This window comes from Malaclemys terrapin, chromosome 5 (genome assembly GCF_027887155.1).
Source record: "Malaclemys terrapin pileata isolate rMalTer1 chromosome 5, rMalTer1.hap1, whole genome shotgun sequence".
Lineage (NCBI taxonomy): Eukaryota > Metazoa > Chordata > Testudines > Emydidae > Malaclemys > Malaclemys terrapin.
In genome coordinates, this window is record NC_071509.1 from 27,171,178 (window position 1) to 27,184,344 (window position 13,167).

The 13,167-nt window shown below is 43.6% G+C and overlaps 1 protein-coding gene across 2 annotated transcripts in view; it reads right to left on the reverse strand.

Annotated features, from left to right (window-relative positions):
* Positions 1 to 12,946, reverse strand: part of NSG1 (neuronal vesicle trafficking associated 1) — a 37,808-nt gene extending 24,862 nt beyond the window's left edge. The window contains exons 1-3 of one of the 2 annotated variants that reach the window (XM_054029410.1): positions 12,591 to 12,946; positions 11,743 to 11,876; positions 2,681 to 2,797 (exon numbers count right to left, since the gene is read on the reverse strand). In XM_054029410.1, the coding sequence (XP_053885385.1) occupies positions 2,681 to 2,797; positions 11,743 to 11,876; positions 12,591 to 12,828 (489 nt within the window). In that variant the 5' untranslated portion in view covers positions 12,829 to 12,946. Of the gene's footprint in view, positions 1 to 2,680; positions 2,798 to 11,742; positions 11,897 to 12,590 lie in introns of both variants that reach the window. The other variant, XM_054029411.1, reaches the window with a different exon arrangement.
* Positions 12,947 to 13,167: the final 221 nt, after the last annotated feature.

Sequence of the window (13,167 nt, forward strand, 5' to 3'; positions counted from 1 at the left end):
ATTAACTAAACTTCAATTTTCCTAATTGGTCACCCCTCACACCCTCCCTTCAGAAACCTAGACATACAGCCATAGTGTGATTCATCCTGCAATCCCCCAGAGATACAAAAATCTTACTGAAACCTCTCTCTGATGCAGCAGTTACCTAGCAGCACTACCTAGCAACCCTGTAGTTTGAGATTAATCCCAGAGAGGTAATTGTAAAGTCATATCTAAAAGACATTTTGTTTCAAGTATGCCATTCAAAGGTACATAAAAATGCAACATAAAAATGCTCTCGCTTCTAACTAATCAGCCCTACAAATTAGAAATAACTACACAACAGTATGACAAGCAATTTACTTGTTGCTTAGAGAGGTCTTCTTTGCTCAGCTCTCTCTCAACACAGGCACAAAGACTCCAATTCCACTGTTGGCTATATGCATACAGCTTGCTTTGATTTCAGTGAAAGCTATCTGTACATTTCTGAGGGCAGCTTTTGGCCCAAAGAACTTTCAGAATCATTGTTCATGCGTGGTTGCTGTGTTCTATTCTGCATGCTAAAGAGTATGTTCTTCTCTTGATGTGCCCACAAAACTCCCATTAACACTAACGGGAGTTACACATGTGCATTGGGAAAAGAATATGGTTCTTTATTTCAGCCCAGCATTTTATCTTCAAACTAAACCTTAAACCTTCCAGCCATGTTTTAGTCTGTGCACTAAACTGCCATCACATAGAAAACCTCTTAAAATATTTAGTGAGTGAACTTAATGCCTGTGCAAGGTGCCAGACAGACAGCATAGGAAACTGAAGTTTGACAGAAGCTTGCCTTGCTGCTGACATTTCATCACTTTGCCTTGCTAATATGGCTCAAGGAACCTTATCCTGGGGGAGGGAAAGGGGGGGGTGGAATGATTCAAGTCTTTTCATCCATTAAGTCCTAGGTCTCTGTTAGGGTTACCATATTTCAACAATCAAAAAAAGAGGATGGGAGGAGCCCTGTCCCCGTCCTACCCTAGCCCCGCCCCTTCCACTGCCTCCCACTTCCCGCCCCCCTCAGAATCCCCAACCCTCCCCCCCCACTCCTTGTCCCCTGACTGCCCCCTCCTGGGACCCCTACCCCTAACTACCCCCCAGGATTCCACCCCCTACCTAAGCCTCCCTGCTCCTTGTCCCCTGACTGCTCCCTCCTGAGACCTTCCCCCCATCCTAACTGCCCCCCTAGAACCCTACCCGTCCCCTGACTGCCCCAACCCTTATCCACACCCCCACCCCCAGACAGACACCAGGGACTCCCACGCCCCATCCAACCACTCCCCACCGCCTGACAGCCCCCCCCCCAGAACTCCCGACCCATCTAAACCCCTCTGCTCCCTGTCCTCTGACTGCCCCCTCCTGGGACCCCTGCTCCTAACTGCCCTCCAGAACCCCACCCCCTATCTAAGCCTCCCTGTTCCTTGTCCCCTAACTTCCCCCTCCTTTGACCCCCCCACCCTAACTGCTCCCCTAGGACCCTACCCCCTACCTGTACCCTGACTGCCCAAAACCTTACACCCCCAACCCCCAGACAGCCCCCCCCAAACTCCCGACCCACCCAACCCTGCTCCCTGTCTCTTGACTGCCCCCTCCAGAACCTCTCTGCCCTTCTCTGACCCCCTGGCCCCCTTACCATGCCGCTCAGAACAGAGTGCTGCGGGGCAATGCGCTGGGCAGCAGGGGAGGGGGAGCAGGAGGAGGAGCTCCAGACTGCTGGAGGCCCGAGGCGAACGGCCGGCCGGCGATCTGCGAATGCAGGGAGGGGGAGGGAGGGAGAGAGAGGAGGGGATGGGAGTGATCTCAAGTTGCAGGGGAGAGGAGGGGGAAGCGGAGGAGGGGCTCTAGAGCCCTGTGCGAGTGGCATGATCCGGCCGGCTACCCTGTCAGCTGCGCACGCTCTGCATGGGGGGAAATCCGGACATTTACAAATTCCCCCCGGACGCTATTTTTAACTCAAAGCCAGACATGTCCGGCAGAATCCGGACGAATGGTAACCCTAGTCTCTGTCAGACTACCTACAAAGGGAGTTACTAAGACGTAGACACATTTTCACCAAGGAATGGACTTAGAGCCCCCACTTTCACTGAACAGGCATCAAATGGTAACAGTTTTTATACATCACCATACTAGGGAATAAATTTGAACCAGTAAGCTGGTGGCAAACAGCTCTGTTACTAATTCTCTGAGCCATCAAATCACTCAGTGCATTCAAAACCATCAACCATTACAAGGAAAAATATTGGGAAAAAGACTTCTCCTTTAAAAAATGTGTTTGATAGGGTAAAAAAAAAAAAAAAGCAAGCAAAAAAGAAAGTGCATGCCTGTATAGTACTTCTCCTCGAAAGCTAATGGGAGTATTAGTCACATAATGGGAGTTACATGTCCATAAGATACTCGCCACTTAATCATGCTGAACTTCCATTGACTGAAACTTCAATGGGATTTTTGTCAAAGTAAGGAGTGAAGTACCTGGATGTTAGGACCAACTCTTGCAGTCCTTATTACTAATGACGAGATACTATAATTGCACTCAATTTTTTTTTAATTTTCTGCCAGATCTTTGTTCTTTAAATCCAGTTTTCTTTGACTACAGTTGGTAATTGATTGAGTGTTGTTCTGTAACAGCAATTGAGTTATTAACAGCATAGATAGCCTTGCTTACCTTAAATCTTTCCGAAACTCCTTCAGTGATGCTGATTGTGAATTCAGCTATCTTGGGGGTACGAAATTTTCCTTTCTTGCGATCAGGTTCATATTCTGTTTTTGTTTTGACTACAACCTTATCAAAAACAGCAACAAAAAATAGTGATTACTAGTTAGATCAGCACACCCTAAGGCTTATTTCCTAAAAACAACTAGCTTTGCACTGACATGGGAGTATTCTTGGTCATAGCTTTACATATGAAATAATGTAAATTTCCCAATACAATTAAAAGGATACCATTGCACCCCAGAATGTGACAATCTGGACCGGTGAGGAGTTGTCACTACCTGCCCTGTAACCTTGGGTGCCTCACAATGCTTTCCTGTTGTAACTTCCAACCTGGGCCGCTCAAAACTAGCCTACCAGCATGCAGATCACACCCAGATTGTCTGTGTGCTAGACCGTCCTGGTTCAGCAGCTCTGACCCCAGCAACCTGTCAATAGCCTCACTCTGGCTTCCACCAGTCTTGGTTACTACTTGCAGGGTGACCCCAGCACACTCCCAGTCCCAAGTTTTCCCAAAACCATGTGCCTTGCAATGTCCAGCCTTCTTCTGGACAGTTCAGAGAAATAATATTGTTTGTTTATTCCTCTAAAGACACAAAACAACATCACAGTTTATTAAGCTAACCAGGGTAAATATACACTTCCCTTTAAACACAGCACTGAGTAAAAATGAAAAAAATTAACAAAATAACATAGGTTAAGTGAGTTCAAATATAAGGAGAGAAGATAGAAAGAGTTACACAAGTAAAACAAAACTAAATATGCTTCTAAAAGCCTAAAACTTAATCTAGCAAGATACAGGCTTTATTCAATATAGTTTCTCTCACTAGCAGGGGTGCTGGAACAATTTATAGTAGGGATGCTGAGAGCCATTGAACCAAACTGTAAACCCTGTTTATAATGGAAGCTACTTCAAGCGAGGGGTTGCTGCAGCACCCCCACCCCCTATATTTCCAGCACCTATGCTAACCAATCCTTCTTCAAGTCTTGGCTGACTTTCCCTCAGTCAGGACCTTCCACAAAAATACAAGGCATTGGCTTCCCTTGTCTTATTAGATTAAAGATCTTTGCCTAAGCAGATTTTCCACTTATATTCAGTTCCAACCCCCCTCCCCCCCCCCACCTTGGTTTTAAGACCCATCTTTCTCAGCTTGCAAGAACTCTGGCCTCTTGTGTCCGTCTAGTGGTGGATGCCAAAGATGGCTTCCATCTTTACTCTATCTTCCAAAGTCCAATGAACTTGTTTCAAGAGGCAGGATGACCTCATACTGTTCTTCCCTTCCTGTGGACTTCTATTGTTTGATTCCACCATGCTTAATTTACATAGGGACAGGTTGACAGCTGTGACAGTCCCTCCTATCTGGGCATGCATTCATAAAAGACCTTACATGATGCATTAATATTGCATTCAATTGGTTGATTCAATTGCTTATCACTTGAGGTACAGCTCCCCTGTCTTATAGGCTAGTAAACCTTTGAAATGGATTCTTCTGAAAAGTAAAACCCAGACCAAGCTTCTCTCTTCTGCAGGGTATAGACACCATCCTGTCTTCATCCCCACTTGTTAAATGTGTTTTCCTCCACCTCTTGTTGGCTTGATGGGCCTGTTTACTGCTTATATGTAAATTGATGGAAACACAAATTCCTTTGTTCAGGATCCCTGTTTAACAACTCCCTCACACACCTGGTTTACACTCTTAGTTCTAATTGCAGCATAGATTCATAATTCTTCATACCCATTGCATACTTACATCATGCAAGAATATTAATGAGTGAGTTATTAGTTTTCAAATGATACCTCATAAGGCATATTTTGTGCCAATATTACACTGGTCTACAATTTTTGAGAAGTCGTCTGCTTCAGAGAGAAAATGTGCTATTTATTATGTATTTTGATGTGCTGAATTCAAATATGACAATTAAAACAACTGATTGGCTACTGTTTCTAAGATATTTAAGTTTTTACATTTTATGTCTATGTATATTGTGTAGATAGTAGAGTTTTAATCATAAATTGTAAACCTAGGTCTTTTCATGTGTTTATGGTTGCTTTACATGATAATATTTCACCTGTCCTGTTTATGTAACACTTTAAAAATCAGCAAAAGGGTTATATAAATAAAATTTATTATGAAACAAAAGGCAAAAAACTATTATGTACATAGTTTAGTCCTATTCAGTGTCTACTCGGCGCTTCTTGGCTTGTCTCTTGTATTCATTAAATTGAACGTCTCTTGTCACTAGTGGTCCAGCAATAGTCTGCAAGCATTGATGGGCTCCATTTGCCCTGATAGCATTTCTCCATTGTTGCAATGTCCTGGTGAAATCGCTCACCGTGCTTGTCGCTCACTGCTCCGCAGTTCGGTGGAAAAAAGATCTAGATGAGAGTGCAAAAAATGTATCTTTAGTGACATGTTGCAACCAAGGCTTTTGTATGCCTTGAGGAGGTTTTCCACCAACAACCTGTAGTTGTCTGCCTTGTTGTTTCCGAGAAAATGTATTCCCACTAATTGGAAGGCTTTCCATGCCGTCTTTTCCTTGCCACACAGTGCATGGTCAAATGCATCATCTCGAAGAAGTTCACGAATCTGAGGACCAACAAAGACACCTTCCTTTATCTTAGCTTCACTTAACCTTGGAAATTTTCCACAGAGGTACTTGAAAGCTGCTTGTGTTTTGTAATGGCCTTGACAAAGTTCTTCATCAGACCCAGCTTGATGTGTAAGGGTGGTAACAAAATCTTCCTTGATTCAACAAGTGGTGGATGCTGAACACTTTTCCTCACAGGCTCCAATGACTGTCGGAGTGGCCAATCTTTCTTGATGTAGTGGTAGTCTCTTGCACGACTATCCCATTCGCAGAGAAAACAGCAGTACTTTGTGTATCCAGTCTGCAGACCAAGCAAGAGAGCAACAACCTTCAAATCACCACAAAGCTGCCACTGATGTTGGTCATAGTTCATGCACCTCAAAAGTTGTTTCATGTTGTCATAGGTTTCCTTCCTATGGACTGCATGACCAACTGGAATTGATGGCAAAACATTGCCATTATGCAGTAAAACAGCTTTAAGACTCGTCTTCGATGAATCAATGAACAGTCTCCACTCATCTGGATCGTGAACGATGTTGAGGGCTGCCATCACACCATCGATGTTGTTACAGGCTACAAGATCACCTTCCATGAAGAAGAATGGGACAAGATCCTTTTGACGGTCACGGAACATGGAAACCCTAACATCACCTGCCAGGAGATTCCACTGCTGTAGTCTGGAGCCGAACAGCTCTGCCTTACTCTTGGGTAGTTCCAAATCCCTGACAAGGTCATTCAGTTCACCTTGTGTTATGAGGTGTGGTTCAGAGGAGGAGGATGGGAGAAAATGTGGGTCCTGTGACACTGATGGTTCAGGACCAGAAGTTTCATCCTCTTCCTCGTCTGACTCAAGTGAGAATGATTCTGGTGCATCAGGAACCGGCAGTCCTTCTCCGTGGGGTACTGGGCGTATAGCTGATGGAATGTTTGGCTAATGCACAGTCCACTTTTTCTTCTTTGACACACCTTTCCCAACTGGAGGCACCATGCAGAAGTAACAATTGCTGGTATGATCTGTTGGCTCTCTCCAAATCATTGGCACTGCAAAAGGCATAGATTTCCTTTTCCTGTTCAACCACTGGCGAAGATTTGTTGCACAAGTGTTGCAGCATATGTGTGGGGCCCACCTCTCGTCCTGATCTCCAATTTTGCAGCCAAAATAAAGGTGATAGGCTTTCTTAACCATAGTGGTTATACTGCGCTTTTGTGATGCAGAAGTTATCTGCACTGTTCACGCAAGTACGAGGCATCTCTGCTCACTTTGGCTAAACAGAAATGTGTCCCTTTGCAAAATCAAACACTGACAAATAAGAGAACACGACACTGTATGATTTCTAGAGCTGATATAGGGCAATTTGTTCAGAGTGATGTAAGCTTCGTTATGATTGCATCATCCATGACTTCTAGGAATAACATGATGCAATTCATATCATGTATGACGCAATACCAGCTTCAGATTGCATCATTCATTGTTTTGCCTAAAAAGCAAGTACTGTCCAAACCCATTCATAGATTTATTCATAGATCCAGTCAAAGATGTATTTTAGTCATTTCCGGTTTAAATTGAGATCCCTTCCCTTTATAACTCACTTATCCTCCGCCATTCCCAAGTCAAGGGTTGTATATACTGACCCAAGAGCATATCTTGAAAACTAGAGCTAATCAACAATTTTAAGCATCATTTTCATTCTCAGTGACCCAGAATTAGTAAAGTTTGACTACATTTATTTCAGAAGCATTTTGGCTGTAGAGCAGTGTTATTACAATAGTGTGTAGGGTGTAAAAGCAGGGCTGCTTTGGGTCACAACCACCAAGTAATTTTTTTTATTCATTTTATCTACTTTCACTGGCATCAAACACACCACTGATGCTAACTAAATAATTCTTCCTATTACATATAATTCCCTCATGGAGGACATGAAAATTAAAATATCCTTCCTATCAATTTTACCCTTTTTCAACTAGCAAATACTGACGAATATCCCTTCCATGTGTTTTTGAGGAAGTTGAAGGGAACATATAATAGAAAGACTATTCCACAAATGGTTGGTTTTGTTTAAACACTATATTTTATTTATGCATGTAAGCACATCAGAAAGGCAATTGGTTAGTTCAATCCACTATTGGTTAAGATCAAATATGATGTGATGCTGATTTTTTCCCCTTTCCTTTAGTATATTTTAAGAGCAGATATAATTGTCACAGTTCAGGGCAACTGCACCTGTATTTCCCCTCACTGGTCCAGCAAGGGCACCTACTCTCCGGCTTTCAGCTTCCCAGCTGTTGTCCTTCTGGGTGACAATCCACATCTCTCTCCCTTCTGACCAGAGTATTTCCAGGCTGCACAGTTCCCTGCCTTAACTGTGTTACTCCCAGCACAGACAGGTTGCCCAAGGATACCTACTTGCTTTCTCTTCAGAGACTGTTACCAGGTGTAATTGCTACCATTATAAGGTACCACACAACACTTCCTATGCAAGCCTATGTTATTCTTAAGGTAAAAAAGCACTACAGAGAAGATATACTAAAAACAATAAAAGCACCTATACACATATTAATAAGCTTACTAGAGATCACCCTAACATAGAGTCTGTCAGGAGCAGTCCTTCCACCCCTCACCCAAGGGGATTCCTTCTGGTTACAAGCTCATCACAGCTTCAGCTCAGAACAAGCACCCAGTCTTATGGGGCTTCATTAGGCCCAGTCCTTCCAATCCTTCCCAAAGGATTGGGGCCCTCTCTGGACCGGGGCCCTCTCTGGACCAGGGCCCTGTCCGTTTACTGGATCAGGAAGAAGGCCAAGAGCCAGTTTAAAACCAGTCTGTTTATCCCAAAACTCTTCCTTTGTCTGTTGGTCCCTGGAAAATACAATTTGAGCTAATATACGTGCACCTTTCTGGGGAGGAGGCTGGGGAAGCGGGTTTCAAAGGGCTAATAACAGAGGCAGTACATTAGCCTCTCCCTCCTTACTAGAGAAGATACACAACAACACATACACAATTGCCTTTTTAGTACAATGTATCCCAAAGGTATTAACCCAAATTCAATACGATTTAGCTTAATTCAATAAAGTTTATCTTAATTCCATAAGGTTTGTTCAGGATATTGTCAGTCTGTCACAATGGTCATCTCTATCAGCTTCAGGGGAATTCAACTATTGAGGTTTGAAGCCAGAGATTGACTGGATCGGATAGTCAATTAAGAGGTCAGTTAAAAAACAAACAAACAACAAACACTAGCAGATAACATAGCAACAATAGCAGTATTCTTGCACACTAGCATTCTGGGGCTGAAAGAAGTATAGGTCCATCCACCTACCTATCTACATACTGTGTTCTGCATGTATGCTGTGATACTGTTCAAGTGTCAGGCTAACTTTAAGAAACAAAAACAAAAAATTACCTATGGTAGTTAGCTGCACACAGGCCTTCTCCATAAAGAGACTTCTCCTGAAATCCCATAAGGCCCTAAAAGCCCCAAACAATTCTGTGTCATCATCGTATCCTTAAAATATTCCATACCTCAGTCATGTCCCTATTAATCTAATGAATTCTAGTGAATACAAATCTAGATTCCTTTATTCCTTCACAAAGTTATAGTTCATCATCTTCTCTGCCCCATTTTCAATCTTCTACAACTTTCCAATATCCTCCCTATAGCATCACATTCAAAACTGGGCACAATCCTCCCTTGGTACAAAGCCTTGAGGATCTGTTCCATATTTTGTCATCTTCCAAAGAATATAACTCTGTATCCTTTTTGGTTTTAGGGCCCAATACTGTCATTAGATGAAACCCATTGATGTCAATGGAAACTATACACCTCTGAAAGCAGACCTGTGACACTTATGCCAGACACTGAACTGAAAGCTTTGGGATTTGCCTACTTTCACAGCTGAAACAGTGTCTTGAACATGTGATGGTTTGGGCCCAATGCCACAAACGTACACAATATCTTTAGAATATTGCATAGATGTGCTTAGTTTTGGAAACTAGTTTCCATACATCCTATCTTCATTTTGATTATAATGGTGTTCAACGGCATCATGGGAGTTAATTGGTCTTGGGTTTTTGGATTTTTTTTTAAACCCCCCCCTATCCCCATCATCATATTGCATAATCTCAGGCATTTAAAAAAAAATCACATCTAACTGACAGTGAACATAGTTTTAGCTGCCTGGTTATATAATGTTTTCTTTTGTTTAACATAACCAAAAATATACTTAAATCAATTCAGCCTTTAATTTAGAAACTGTCAAAACCATCAAATTCTTAGCATTAGTCACTACTCTTCATTAAGTTTTTATGCTTCACTGCCACACCAGAGCTTTGTAACTGCATAATAAGCTTGGATACGTGAAATATGTACTTACATTTATTACGCAAGACTATACTGCTACTTCAGAATTTGATTTCTGTCAATCCTTTCTACTACTGGCATATTTAATATGAGCTCTATTGAAAATAAAACATTTAAGTCGGTATCAGTGGCCTACAAGCTAAAAAGCATTTTACCTGGCTGGGGCCAACTGGGCACAAAAGGGACCCATTGAGGCCTATAAAATACTCTTCTACTCATGTGTAAAATGACTGCAAAAAGGAAGGGAAACCCACACACACACACACACACACACACACACAGTTGGGCAGTGAGGAAAGAAGAAATGCTAACCAAATATTTGAGTCCATAACTTGCCCTTGGTTCTGCTCACACAACTCCTGTTGTCTGCAGTGGGAGTTCTGCCCAGTGCTGCTTGACCATGTACTAATCAAAGAACAACTTCCAGTAGCAACAAACTTAGCACAGCTCTTACTGGATTAACCACAGTGGCTCCATTTTGGTTAAGCTGCTGCCTGTGGACCACAAGGGTTCCTGGTTCAAGGCTCTGCTTAGCAACTGAGTAATATAACATGCACACTCAGCAAGTTTGGCCTCTGGATGCAGGACCCTGCTAACTGGTTGTCTGCTCACCAACTGGCAGACACAGTCAGCCACAACAACAGTTTTAAAGCCTTAGGGTCCAATTCTGCCCTCAGTACAGCAATTACACACATGTAACTGAGGGCAGAAATGGACTCTAGGGCTTTGAGGATGCTGTTATGGGCTAATCCTATCTAAAGTGTCTGCCAAGTGGTGACCACATACTATACAGAAATGTCAATGGGAGTTACACCCATGTAATGGAGGGTATAAATGGACCCTTGTTGTCTACCATACATGAAAATTTTTAGACAATTTTATAGATATTCTCTCTCTAGGGTAAGAGCACATGAAATTTTCAAGATATGCAGCCTATATCTACCATTTATCTAAGAAGAGAACTAAGCCCTCAAAGATTACGAAGCAAAAACTCGCCATGAAATTTGTTACTATATATATATAGTGACCATTTGCCAGTTCAAGTTTGGGGCTGCTTATATTATTTTTCAGAAGGTATCAACGCCAGAGACCAGTAAGCTTTTAAGTTATACAAATGGAAGAAGATTTGAAAAAAAACTGTTTTCTTGTATCTGTCCCATTATGTCCCATAATCGATAAGTATCATCAGATTATTTGTGTGGGGAATGAAAAATATCTTGAGGTTTCTGTATTTGCCCTTCTGCATCAAAGTTTGAATAATCAGGCTTTGCATGAGGGACCACTAAGCTGCGGTCAGGGAGGTGAAATACAAGCCTCTCCCCCAAGTGGACAGGATATGGGGTGGCAGTACAACCTTTCTTTGATCCACACTCCAGCCTATGGGCTGGAACAGCAGATACTAATCCACACACACACCCTATTCAGGAGTTTTGGACCACAGAATCTGTTAATTATTAATCTAGTAGCCCAGCCACTATCCCATCCACAACTTCCCCTTTCTGGTTGGCTTATCTGGGGCCAGCACGGAGCCCCTTCTGAGACACACAAGTGATGCAGAAGTTCCCTGCATGGCTGTTTTGCCTGAGCCCACACCCTGTGGAGTTCTAAAGCAATGCTTCCACACTGTGGGATGTCTTACAGCCAGTGGGGGTACATTTCACCCTCAATGAATTTTCACAGCTGCCTTACAGATTCTGAAGACAAGGGCATACAATAAAAAGAGTGACAACATATCACGAACAAGCTTGCAAATAATACATTGTATCCCCAAAGCAACAAAGAAATCTAAATGTACTTATCACTGATTTTTTCAGTACCTTCTAACCCTATAATACATGTTTTAATGATAACTAATGGCATTAAATGAAAAAAAAAATCACTTTTACTGAAATATTTATGATTGTCATTGGCTTAATTATTTATTTATTTCTCAAGAAGAAATAGCCACTCCTTAAAATGCCCTCTAATAAATGAGATTTCTAAATGGCCTATTATACAAACGATTCTCCTGTTGTTCGAGAGAGATTGGATGTGATTCTCTGTGGTGGAAACTGTAGCCTACTGTACCTTATCAGGAGGCGGGAACTGTAGCTGATTGACATCCAGGGGTGTGATCAAGGGGATGGTGTCAAATCCATCCTCCAAGAGGGGCTGCTTTGTGCTCTTCTCACTGAAATTATTCCCTAGTTTCACCATCCTTCCTGGATTTAAAAAGAAAGTCCTATAAACACACACAAAAATGAAAACCACAATATAGTGATAGGTCTCAAACTCATATTGCACCAAAAATATGCCCCAAACACACAAATCCTAAAACCCGTTTTTGTTTTGTTTGTTTGTTTTCAGGCAAAATTTCTTCTGTTGAGCTCAAGTGACCTAATTCCACTTTTTTTTTTTACATCGCTATTACTTTCTGAATTGTCATTACGAAGGCATAGCTATAATTGTGTCACAGTTTGGGAGGGGGTGTTTCTTTTTGGTTTTTTTGTTTTAAACAGAAGACTAATTGAAACAGTATAATTCTTCCCAGTCTAAGGGTGAATGGCATTCTCTCCAGAGCGCTTTCTGGAAGCCTTGAATAATATCAAGTGGAAAAGCAACATCTTTCTATGTAATTTATCCATCCATCCCCGCAGTCCCCTCCATCTAGATCGACACAGCTTCCCCCCCCCCCATCCATTTCCACAGTCCCCATCTCTGCATCTCTCTCTGTCCAGCGACACCGCCCCCCTCTCCGCATCCATCCCTTCTCGCCTTTCTCTGAACATGCCCATCTCTAGGAGAGGTGGGTGAGAGCGCGGAGCGCAGCGTCCTTCCCCACCACGAGATGCTGGGCATGAAGCTCTCCTCCCCTCTCCCAAACAGCAGCAGCAGAAAGAATCGCTACCTAAGGGAAAGAACATCCTTGGACTTACCCCAGCTACTCCTCTGCCTCTTCCCTTTGTGTGGGGCCGGTGGGTGGGTGCAAGGTAGGGGATGCTCCAAGCCCTTCTGCTTCAGCTCTCGGAAATGGCGGAGCTGCTCGGACACCTCTCCGAGCGGTTTCGGGCGAGAGGCTGGGTGCAGGGAAAGGATCGATCGGGGATGGGTTGCCTTGGGGTTAATGGGCTTGTGCGCGTTGCTAGCAGCAGCAGCGCCTCCGCCGTGACGCATCCGCCGCGTGTCTTAGGGCAGATCCGAGCAGTAGCACAAAGGGGCCCCGGGGGGCGGGGGAGGCGCACCACTAGCTCCCCCTGCGCCGGCTACTGGTGCAGCTGCAGGGGGGTTTGCAAGGCTCCCCCTGCAGCAGCGCTACAAAGGGGCGTGGGAGGCGCAGTTCCCCTTGCAAGGTCCTGGGGCGGCGGTGGTGCGAAGGGGCTGGGGTTGGGGGCATTGCTCCCGCCAGGGTATCCGTGGCATGGAGCAGTGGAGGTGCATCGCTTTTCCCTCCTAGAGGTCAGGAGGGGAGCGCCAGGCGGTACAAGCAGGCTGGGCTGTGAGGGGACAATGACC